General features: G+C 31.6%; 1 protein-coding gene across 1 annotated transcript; it reads right to left on the bottom strand.

Moving 5' to 3' along the window:
* Nucleotides 1-3669: 3669 nt before the first annotated feature.
* On the bottom strand, nucleotides 3670-11786 carry LOC119663503 (syntaxin-binding protein 5-like; the record flags this gene model as incomplete). Its single annotated transcript, XM_038073108.1, has 4 exons — nucleotides 3670-3788; nucleotides 3844-3930; nucleotides 11313-11421; nucleotides 11493-11786. Coding segments are annotated over 4 exons (590 nt in total), but the record flags the coding sequence as incomplete, so codon positions are not given.
* Nucleotides 11787-12490: the final 704 nt, after the last annotated feature.

Raw genomic sequence — 12490 nt, 5'->3', positions numbered from 1 at the left:
AAAACTAAAATGCGATTTTTAATGAGCGCACCCCCTAGGAATATGCCATTTACCAAAAAAATGATATTCCCAAAGTTTTGGACCAATAGGATTAAAAATGACGTTGCGCCACTCGAGCAAAGTTGGGTTTTCAGTACAAAAAACAGAAATTTTTCATTTCAATGTCATTTTGTATCTTTTATCTTATTTCAACAGTTATTAATATATACTCATTTGATAGATAATTAAAATATCTTTTTAATAAGATACTGATGAGCAAAATCGGTTAAAAATTATGCGCAAAACACAATAATTAGTTGAGCGACGTTGCTCTGTTTTCTATTCCATAACTTTTAGCTGGCATGCACAATTACTTAATAGGTATATGCTTCAATTTAGTTAACTATTTACAAAAAATTATAATTTCAAGAAAACTCTTTTTTTCAGTAATTAATATATTGTGTTTATTATGTTTTATAATATAAATCTGACTATGTGAAGGATAATTTTTATGATAATATTCGACTACTTGCAGAACATATTGTTTCTTCTCCTCATATTTTGTCAAAATCGAATTATAATCCATCATAAGCCTAATTCCTCTTTCTATACAATCATTACCACATGAAGTCTGGCACAGAATTCAAGTGCATCTCTATAATCTTGCGTTTCCAACTATTAGATAGGCAAAAACGATCCAAAAAATTTGTTATCTCTTCTGTCACGAAATCAATAAGGTTCTTTGAGGAAAATTACTTCATTAGCGGGTTCCCACTCTTTATCTAACCAGAGATGGCTCAAAGATGGAAGGTGGTACGGGAGCAGGAATCTTCTCGAAAGATATGCAGATAAGACAGTGCTACCGAATCTCTGTTACTTACAGTGTCTTTCACGGCGAGATATATGCTATCGAAAAAGTGGTCAACATTATACAACAAAGTACAATTCGTCCTTCGAATATCACGATTTTTGTAGATAGGCCGCCCTGAAAGCAATAGAATCTAAATTCCAAGATAGTATTAAAATGCCGCTATTCACTGATGAGCATCAAACATCATAAGGTCTCTCTTTGTTGGGCCTAGTACATTTCGAATACTTGGACATAGCAATATTGAAGGAAATGAACTAGCAGATGACATGATCAGAAGAGGTTCTGAATTGCATACCGGAGAGGCCGACCTCTCAATATACACACCGATACGTAAACTGTTTAGGATAATAGAGGAAATCAATACGGTGACTAACAATTTATAAACTAACTGCGAAGACTGTAAGGTCGCTAGAATTTTATGGCCCAAGTTTATAAACTAACCGCGAAGGCTTTTAGGTCGCTAACCTCTTTTGGTGTGCTTTGGAGTACTAAATGGGCACTGTCATTGCGCCTATGTTCCAATGGTGGCGAGTTCCAACAAGTGGTTTATGCAGAAGTTGCTAAGATGAAGAGGAGGTAAAATCTATCAACCACTTCCTGTGTCTCTGTCCAGGACTTCAAACAAGGCTATTTTAATGTCTTGGGGATCGTTATTTTACTGGCTTGGAAGAGATAACGACAGCTAATTTATCGGATCTCCTCAACTTCATCTGGAAAACCAAATGGTTTAACAAGGATAACAAAGGTTAGCAACTCGCATCTCCTGGTAAAATTTTTTGAGGGCAATGGGCAATATATGTTTCCGAGTAGAAGTGCTGACAACTGTCAGCACGTGCCTTCCGAACATAACCTTACCTAGTGTGGGTTAAAATTTTCATACATATGCTCATCATAAAAATGTATATATCTCGTACTAATCATCCGAGTTATATGTAAATTGATCTCTTAAAATATACATTTTTAGTAAGTACATGGTTTTCGCCATTCATCGAGAATCTTGGATGGCACCTGGGCGCCACAGGTAACCATGCCACTACTACAAAATATGTATAGCGTAGCGATCCGAAACCTTGCATTTGTCAAGGGCGGAACCTAAACTAGGTGTGATAAATTGAATCGTTGTGTCTGCGTTATCTCAATTTTGTTGAACTGTGACTAAAGATTCAGCTTCCATTTTGAGACAATTTCTTCATCGAATTTATTTCAATTAAAATCAATGGATTTTTTAGCCGCTCTTGCTTTGTTTGCTAAAAGGATATTAACTTCAGTCATACTCCCTGTATGACCATTTTTTTTTTTCTTACGAAAAAATTCTTGTTTTGACTACTTTTTCAATTCTATTTAAATGTCTATATAAATTATTAAGTAGAAATGTTTTATTTTTATTTTTTATTTATGTTTCTTCCGTTTCTTGCATTTGCATTGCATTTGCATGGCAGCTAAACGGTATGAAATAGAAGACAGAGCGCAGTCGCTCAACTAATTATTGTGTTTTGCGCATAATTTTTAACCGATTTTGCTTATCAGTATCTTATTAAAAAGATATTTTAATTATCTATCAATTGAGTATATATTAGTAACTGTTGAGACAAGTAACAAAGATAAAAAGTGACCTTGAATTGAAAAATTTCTGTTTTTTGTACTGAAAACCCAACTTTGCTCGAGTGGCGCAACGTCATTTTTAATCCTATTGATCCAAAACTTTGGGAATATCATTTTTTTGGTCAATGGCATATTCCTAAGGGGTGCGCTCATTCAAAACTTCATTTTTAATTTTCCCCCTTATAACGTGAGCCACCCTAGTGCCACATCCCCTAACAATAATAATAAGCACTTACTGCTTAACTTGCTTTGACCGATTTAGTAGCTGGCCAGCAGCAATACCAATCGAAGACATCCATGCTACAATAGTTGCTACTGCACTAATTAATGGCTAGATAACACACTTTGGAGTACCATCGCAAATCACCAAATCCAACGCCGTCATTTGATTCCCGACTTTTCAACGAGCTAGAATATACTTTAGGCATAAGACATCTGCGATCAAGTCCTCGTCATCTACAGAGCAATGGCATCATTGAATGCTTCCATCACACGTTAAAAACAGCCTAAAAGAGTAAGACAGACCAACACTGGACTGAAGTACTTCCACTTGTCATCCTTGTCTTAATGAGTACTCACAAGGAAGATTCGGACGCCACACCCGCAGAAATCGTATACAGTAGCGCCCTGAAGCTGATTTTTTTGAGGAAATCAAAGACGACCAGATGGATTCAGAAATTGTGCAATGCTATGAGTAACATTCGACCAGTACCAATGTCACTACACTCAAAAGAGAAAGTTTTCGTACAGCGCGAGTTGGAAAAATGTACTGACATTTTCTTGCGCGACCATGCAGTGCGACCACCATTGAAAACAGCACACGATGGACCATATAAGGTTATAAGTCGGAGCTCTTGAAGATGTGATATTTCTGCGGACTACAACACGGTTAAGATATTTTACTTGTAACAAGACATAATATTGTATTGTGAAATTGAAATCGTGAATAAATAAATTAGTCGACAACCCGACATTAGTTTATAGGATTTGAATCGTTTAAGAATAAAAAGTTTTTTTCATCTCAAAATTTATATGTATATTAAATATTGGACTTTAAATATGGCGTCTGTTTACGACGTTTTCAAACAGCAGGCATAAAAAAAACTAATCTCTAAACGCCGATAATTGATACTAAGGTTATTAAATCTATATTAATATCTCAAGAACATGTAGTATAACTTGTACATAAACATTTATAAAAAAGAATTTTTAACCACAAAATATATTTTAATATTTTTACCAAAACTCCGATGATATTGTAAATTTCTGGATTTCGGTGGGAGATGCCATATACAATCCATGACCTTTGTGACTCAAACAAAAAACTTTGGATATTCTGAAAAAATTAGTTTTATATTAATAGAAAATGTTTAGAATACTTTTAATCTCACTCAGTTGCATCATCTTCAACGAAAACCTGTTGACCCCAAATTGCAAGCATTGGATCGACAATTCCTTGTTTCTTTTTTGTATGAAAACTATAAAAGACAAATTTGTTTGAATACGAATTAGATATAAGGAAATTTTTTTATTCATATATAAGATAAATTAAAATGTTGAATATTTATTTACATTTTCTGACTGAACTGTTGCATTGAATGGTTTAAACCAATAATAAGCTTTGTATGATAAACCTGAGGCCTGATCCACTATCACTCAATTGAATTAAGAGTAATGAAGTTTATGGTATCATATGCTAAGTTTCGCATAGCGTTTTTTAAAGTGTGAAACGCATTTGATTTGTATTGTTACTATATTTGTTGTAATTTATGCCCAATGGCTTAATAAGCAGTTAAATTAAACCAACGACATCAGCACGGATTGTATAAACTAAAAAATTTAAACCATGTAACGAAACTCCCTCTGTTCAAATAAATGTACCAAATAAGCCTAAAAACGCTAAAAAAAAGGAATTTCCTCTTGCCTTTATAAATATATATTTGTGTATGGATTTAAAATTCGTTATAAGAGCTTTAAAAGTAAATAAATTTTTAAGGAGAATAGTTCATTAAAATCCAATCAAAGACAACCAGAACGTTCCATCCACGTTTCAAACATTCATGAACTCGGATTTAACAGAATTAGTAAATATTAGCTGTTTTGTTTATTGAGGCGACATTATTATTTTCAATTCAATTCAACATTTATTTACTTCTGCTCATAAATTTTAAGTTGTAACAGAAGGAGGTTTGGTGTTTATTTACAGCTAGGTTTAAAAGATAAGCGGTAAAAAAGTTTATGAATACAGTAAGACCCTGCTTAACGCTGTTTCGGTTTAGCGCTCTTTTATATCAACCCGAACATTTAAACCGATGCACATAGGGGTATTTGCTCAATTTAGGCGGCCAAAAATCGAATTTTTGAAATTAATTTTTCATAAAAATTTTTAATTGGGGACTTTACAAAATAGAATTTGCTACAAAATTATGTTTTTTTTATTTTTCTCTGTGCTGCCATTCGCATGAACAGCTGATTTGAAGTGGAGCATTTTGAAAGTAAAATTTTTGTTTGAGTTGCAACTTACGCTAGTAGCTAATAAAAAGTGATATTATTAATAGCGACAACATTCTTTAAAGATTTAAATTATGACATCGTTTAAAGCAGGTAATTAGAGATCTACTCATAAAATTTAAAGTAGATATTCTGTGTTTTAGTGCTGTTGAGGCTTTAATCTAAAAGTTGCAATTTGAATGAATTTTTTTGATTTAAGCGAATGCATTATAGTTAAAAAGTTATAGAATTCCGCAATATTCCACTATGATATTAACTGCATTATAAAGGTGGAAGTTTCTTCATTTAAGAAAAAAAAAGTTTGGCTGCGGATTTTTGCGGATGGCTTTGTAAGCAGCAAAAAAGTGAAGTAGAGTCATGCATATTTGAAGCAATATTTTGCATTGCTTCGTATACAAAACGAGTAAACATAATATTTAGATAATGTAGGAGAAAAAATATTGTTATGCCTGAAATGTAAAGATCTGACACATTGAAATATTGAAGATAAAGTTAATATTTACTAATTTTTGTGAGTATTTGAAATCCTAATCAAGCGCACCAGCAGCATTTAGTGTACTCATGAGCAGCGTTTGTGATCTCTGTATACTATGTGTTTCTAATTTGACAATGAGTTCGGTTTGGATACGAATATTCTTCTAAGTTCGTTGGTACCACTGCAACTAATATTATTAAACACTCAGAAAGTGATATGGGAGAACTCAACTCCTTCTTTACCACGCTATTGCCGTCCTATCCGGTTTCGATTTGTAAAACAAACAGTCGACGTAACGAACGAAGAAGTGAATTACATTCAAAATGCAATAAGCTTCTTAGTAGAAACAAATATAACCTAAATGGGAAAAAATATACGTACAAAACATAAATTGCTGCTTACCATGGTAGATGCTAAAGTAGGTATGCAATGCTATCACACACACTAGTTCTACTATGAAATGCTATATAACATATGTAACAAAACTTCAAAGGATTTTTATGATTTGACTACAGTGTACTAATAAACGAAAACTCTCTAACGTTTAGTTTATCAATTCTGCATGCGAGAATAAGAATATTTGAGAGGCTGTTACAGTTGTCCTATAAATTGCCTATTCAGATATGGCTATCACGTTAAGATACTGACAATATTTCAACTTTGCAAAGAAAAATTGAAATTCAAAAGGCATTCAAAAACAAAATGGGTCTGGTTGTAGATGTGCCTAAACTTGGATTCGGAAGAAGTAATGATGGAAACACAAGGTCACGATTGTTTTCAGAGCCTGAGTTATCAGAAGAAATCACGAGTATAGATCCAAACCTAATTTTTCGTTTAAAAGTGATTTTGGAAGTCATATCAAGTGGACATCACATAGATACTGAAAAATTTAATCATAATGCTTTCGATACAGCGAAGCTGTACGTAATGTTGTATCCATGGTATCCTATGACGCCTTCTATGCATAAGATTCTTATTCATGGAGAAATTGTCATTAAATGCACTGCTGCCAATAGGACAACTGTCAGAAGAAGCGGCAGAACCACGTAATAAGCATTTCAGACTGTATCGTGAGAACTACTCACGAAAATTTTCTCGGGAATCCTGCAATACAGATATATTAAATAGACTGTTATTAACTTCAGATTCTCTCCTGACTGAATTGAGAGCAAAGCCAAAAAAACCATCACAGGCTTTCACAAAGGATGCGTTAGAAATGCTTCTTCCTACTAATGAACTGGAAGACACCATAATGTGCTTAAGTGAGAAGGATGAACTTAGCTCAGATAGCGAAATATTAAATTTTTAAATATTTAAAATTTTTTTAAATTACACTTATTGTTCTTAGGTAAGAGCAGAAAAATGCATGTTTCAATCATAATTTTACTGTTGTTAGGTATACGAATATGTTTAACCAAAACGTCGCATTAAAGAACTGAAATACTTTTTATTATTATAATAATATTTATAATTATATTTATAATAATATAATAAATAATATTTATTTGTTTTAATATCTTACTCGAATTCTGAATTGAGAGAAGCCGCTTGCCATACATATGCAACATTTTATCAAGCACAGTGTATTTTTTTTAGACATTATTAATTATTTTGTTTATTTTTTTGTTTTAGCAACTTTAAAAGTCATGAAGTAGCTTTACGTAACATTTTGAGTTAAAAATCACACAAAAATAATTTTGGCCGCCTAAATTGGTCAAATACCCCAGTGTGCGATGTTTGAAAAAACAGACGGAGAATAGAAGCAATCATTAAGAGAATTTTGGAAAAACTACAATATCATGAATGCTGTAGAAAACATAAACCTTTCTTGGAATCAGATAACTGAAAGATCTGTTAAAGGAGTATGGAAAAACATTTGGCCAGATTTAAGTAAGAGCGAAACATCAGCTAGTGTTTCTAATGGTGAGCTTCTAATGATGAGCTTAAGCGGGGTCTTACTGTTGTAGGAAAATATATATGTATTTGTGTTATCGTTCTACTTAATCTTATAATAATTTTTTAGGATAAAATAAAAAGCAATTCATCTATTTGTTAACTAGGTTTCTTGTCTCTAGCCGCACAAGACGTTATGCTTCTGCTTGCAAACTCCAACTGCTGTTACTGGTGATGCCATATTATTGTTTTTATTATCATATTTCATAAAATGGCAATATGTATCTATGGAAACAATTTTAGTGAAAAGCAAATGTTATTCGTTTATAATAAATGATCTGATTTTAAGACTGTTTAGTATATATGAGTATATTGCCTTAATTGATTGTGGATCAGTGCAGTTGAAAATTAAAGATTTGTTGTCTATGAAGACTGCAAGTAAGAAACGAAAATGGTAAGTTAGTACTGAGGAGTAGATAGGGTACTCAAACATAAAGTGATTCAATGTTTCTTTTTTTTTATAAATTACATAGTGTAAATAGGTTGTTGATTTTGAGTTTGTGGATTTGCCCCTTAATACAAAATCGAGAGGTGTGACTTATTGACAACCGCAATCGGGCGATAACCTTTGCCATAAAAAATTGCTTTCGGTCAAAGAGGTAAGACAGGTTTGTCATCAATACCTCTCAGTATATTGCAATTCATGGAATGTCAGTTGGTAACTTTTAAAATGTCTTGAAATTTTAGATGTCTTTCATAGCGTTCAAGGGCCGTAGTTCGGTTTTCAATCCAAATTGCTGCAATCGGTGTTTCCACAAGTTTGTTATATTTAACACTTGAAGAAAGTCGTTAAATTGTGTAACTCAATTAAATTCACTTGCAGTAGGGTTATTAACGTGCAGGTAAAGGAGACGAAGGCGGCATATAGGTATCTTGATTGGTCTATTTGGAGAATTCGTATGATGCAATCAATTCCGCGTTTGAAAACTCTGTATGACATTTTTACAAGGCCTAATTCAAGAATAAGTGCTGCATTATATGTAGCTTGGGGGAGTGCTAACAAGCGTTTGTAGTACGTTGACTGAACGATTTTTAGTGAATCACAGTATCGCATGCCACACACTTTTGTTGCATATAAAAGTATTCTGGATACAGTGCAGTCGAATAGTTTTGCCCGACCTTCCCAAGAGTCAGATTTAAATTTACTATTCGTTTGTAATGCCGTTCCGTACGCCATTTTCCCATTTCTTATGAGAGTTTCTGCTGCACATTTGCCTAATGTGGAGCTTAAGAAATTTACTCCCAAGTATGTGTAGGAATTCACAACAGGAATTTTTTAACGATTGTAAAAGAATTTTTCCTTCTCTTCTAAAGTGGAAAATTTGTGTTTTGTCTGTGTTTACAACGAGCTTGTTTTTTTTGCAGTAACTTTTAAGTGCCAATAAACGTTTTCGTAAAATAAAGGGGGACCTAGCTAGGACAACGACATCGTCTGCAAAAAAAAAGCATCAAGGTATCATGTAAACCGTCAATATTGAGCCCTTCAATATGAAAAGGAGAGGTTTGATAAAATGTTTCCGATTATGTGATTTAATAAGATTCCAAAAGTCTTTCGATATTTTTACGTTAAAGAACTTATTTTTGACCTGATTTTCATATTCCGTTCTTTTTGCGGACAGAATTTTTTAATAATTAACTTTTGGATCAATGTATACCGTTTTAGTTTCAGCTAAAAAGCTCTCTCGCTTGCACGTTTTTAAGGCATTTACATTTTTCTTTGCAGCTGGTAGTTCTAAATCAAACCATGGCTTAGAAGTATAGTAAGGAGCGTTAGCGGATTAAGTAATATCCATTTCTGACGCTTAAACGGATTTTTGAATAGAGGTTACAATTAGATCCATGGTCGATGGATAGTTGAGTGTTATTATTTTGTAATTATTAATTAATTACAATCCTTAATAAAATCGTGGTTCATAAATATAATTTAGTAATATGATATGAGAAACATTTTACTGATGTTTCAATTTCGGTTTAGATATTCCGTTTTAGGTAATTGTTTTAATTTGATGATTGGTGTAGTCTCATCGGTACTTATTCGTCTTTTTTCGATGCGAATAACATAAAGCTGTGTTGTCTGAATAAGTAGCTATCATAGTTCTTGGAAATGTTGTTTCTTCAATATGCACTGGGTACACAAGACATGAAAAAGAGCCAACAACACTGGCTTGATGTACTCCTGCTATAATTACTAAGATATTTCAGTATTCTGCATCATATTTAACTGAGAAGTAGGATAGGATATTTAATTTAAATAGCAGTTCTTTGTGTTACACCGTGCATAATGACATTGCGATCTTTAGGTAACAAGTGATTATGTAATTTTTTTTGTCCATTTCAGCAATTTTTTGCACTTATTGCATAGTTGTGATTTCACCTTACTCAGAACTGATGGCTAGGTATTATATGTCATTGCGGCAATATAAGTTTTCGTGTTTCAAAGACGATTAACTTAAATATCTAATTAATATTTTGGAAGATTTTTTGGATATATGCTTGGTTATGTTATTTTTGTTGTACCAAATTGATTTTTGAAACGTTAAGGCTTAGATTTGTATTTGAAAGTAATTGTGGAACAGTTTGTAGATGACGGTTATTATCATATTTTAAGGAAAATTGATAAAAAAGCAAACAAATTTCGTATTTTCAAATGTTATAGTACACCGCACGATACGTGTATTTTTATGATTTAATTTAACAATTTGTAATACTTATATCTAATATAATACAATATATAAAAGCTGTATTAAGTAAAGAGAGTTATTTAAGAAAGAGTTGTAAACGTTAACTCAAATATTAAACTTAATGATTTTTAATAAGGAAAATTACTTTCTAAAAAAAAAAAATTAGAGCGATAGAAAACCAATAAATAACATAAAAAGAAATCAAGAAATGCAAATAGTCGGAGAATAAATTTCATTAAGTCCAACAAAACCAAAGCAAATTACACCATAGCAAACGATATAACCCATCGGCATTTTTTAATCTATAAAAATAATGTGTGTATTCGTCATTAAACCAATCAATCTTCCAAAAAAACCATAATAATCGAGCCGACAAAAAAAAAATTCAAAACTAGCATATACCGATACTCATTCTAAAAGTAAGTCAAATCCCAAAAAACCTGCATAATTTCCCTAAAATACACAGAGATATATTAAAAGAAGTACTCAAACATAGGAAAAAAGGGCCAGGGAAGAAATTCATGCGAACCACCAGGATATTGATTGATGAATTTATTATGAAAATGAATCTTGTTATAAAATACAAATTTTTTCACTTTTCAAAATAATCGGGGTTTTGGTTATATATTTCATATTAAGAAAATACAATACATTTTTAATACAGGTTGGTTTAAAAGTCTTGAAAGCGTCATCTATTAACCCGAAGAAGAACCAAAATTTATATTCCACTTTCATAATTCATCCAATATATTTAAAATTGTAGGTCTATATTTTAAAAGAGATTTCGGTATGGCGAATAATGAATAAAAGTTTTGTTGATGTTGAAAAACTTTTGAAAGGGTTCTCGGTATGAAAAGGTTTATTGTAAATTTTTTAACATAAAAAAAAAATATTTAAGCGTAAGCAGAAGGTAAACAATATCTAATGCTAAAACATAAGAGAAAAAATTGAGACGTGTGATAACAGGAAGAGATGAGTTAATACTCATTTCGATAATAGTTAAAAACTATAGTTTTATATATATATATAAACTATAGTTTTTAACTATTAACGAGCTTGTCAGTTATGTTAAATTTTAATTATTTTTTGTGTTAAATCGTAAGTACAGTGATTAATATTTTAAGTTGATAAAATAAATTTATATCTATTTATTATATCTTTATAAATTCTTTCCTTATATTTGTGTTTTATGTCATAGAGTATTATGTATACATTTTATCATATTTTTTACAGCTATTACCTTAGTTCTGTTAAAGATAAAAAATCTATATCCAGCAAAAGCTTCAAACTAGGAAGACTATGAACCATTAAATGACCATTAGAAAGATATGTTGCTAAGCAAGTTCCATCTAAATATTTTGCAAAAAAGGGAATATATAAACTCGATATAGATAAAATACTAATTATTAAAATTATCTACCCTTCATTGCAATAGTTTCTGCTTTAACAGCTATACCCATTTCTTGTAATTGAATTCGATAAATGCAGCATTGGTTCATAACATCAAAAACTTTTGTTTGTTTAACACTTGTTATTACGAGATATTGCCTATCTGTAAAAGTATCTAACGCTGTACTAATGCTTCCACTTATTCCAGTTGTACTCCCACTACTGATGCTGTTTGTGTTGCCACTAACTGAAGCGTTAAAAATTGTACTGGCAGTTGTTGGTGTTAATATCGGACTAGTTTTCGCACTTCCTTTTGTTGGTGCACCTGAAATAAAAATAAAAATAATATAATCACTACATTTAATCATGATTATATATTATAACATATTTTTTTATTTTTCTAATTGCAAAATCAAACGAATTTGGCTTCATGTTGGTTAAAAAACAAAAAAGTGTACAAAAATATTGTATACTTGTCATAGCAGAAATCAGGGCATGTATCCGAACCGAAAACCGAAAAAACTGATATTTTCGCTGGAACGAAAACCGGAACCGAACCGCAAAAAGAAATATTTGCACGAAACATATGTTAACTAAATTCAGAACTAAAATGCAACACACTATTGAGCTATAATTTATTAACAGGAATATATTATATACTTTAAGTAGGCGATAATTGAAAATTTTTTTCAATTTTATAAATAAAACGTGTCCGTTTTAGTGCTAAAATTTCATGCAATAATAAAAATTTAAAATAATAATAATATATAAATAATGAAAATGAAAATTTATATTTATTATTATCCAATGAGTTAACTGCACTAAGAAGTGAAAATGAAAAATTGAAATCTTTTAAAAACCTACCAGAAATCATAAAAACAACTCATAACATTGCAAAATATGAAACCGAAGAGGAGGAACTTGCCAGGGAGACGGACTGAATCTTAAAAAAGAAAAGACCAACTAAAAAACGTAAGGCCGAATCCTTTCCTGAAGTAGCTAGTCAAAGTAGATCTAGTGTTGAAACAA

The sequence above is a fragment of the Teleopsis dalmanni genome, unplaced genomic scaffold (assembly GCF_002237135.1).
Source record: "Teleopsis dalmanni isolate 2A unplaced genomic scaffold, ASM223713v2 unscaffolded_contig_0484, whole genome shotgun sequence".
Taxonomy (NCBI): Eukaryota; Metazoa; Arthropoda; class Insecta; order Diptera; family Diopsidae; genus Teleopsis; species Teleopsis dalmanni.
Note: the sequence above shows the minus strand (reverse complement) of the source record. Positions and strands in the feature narration are given on the sequence as shown.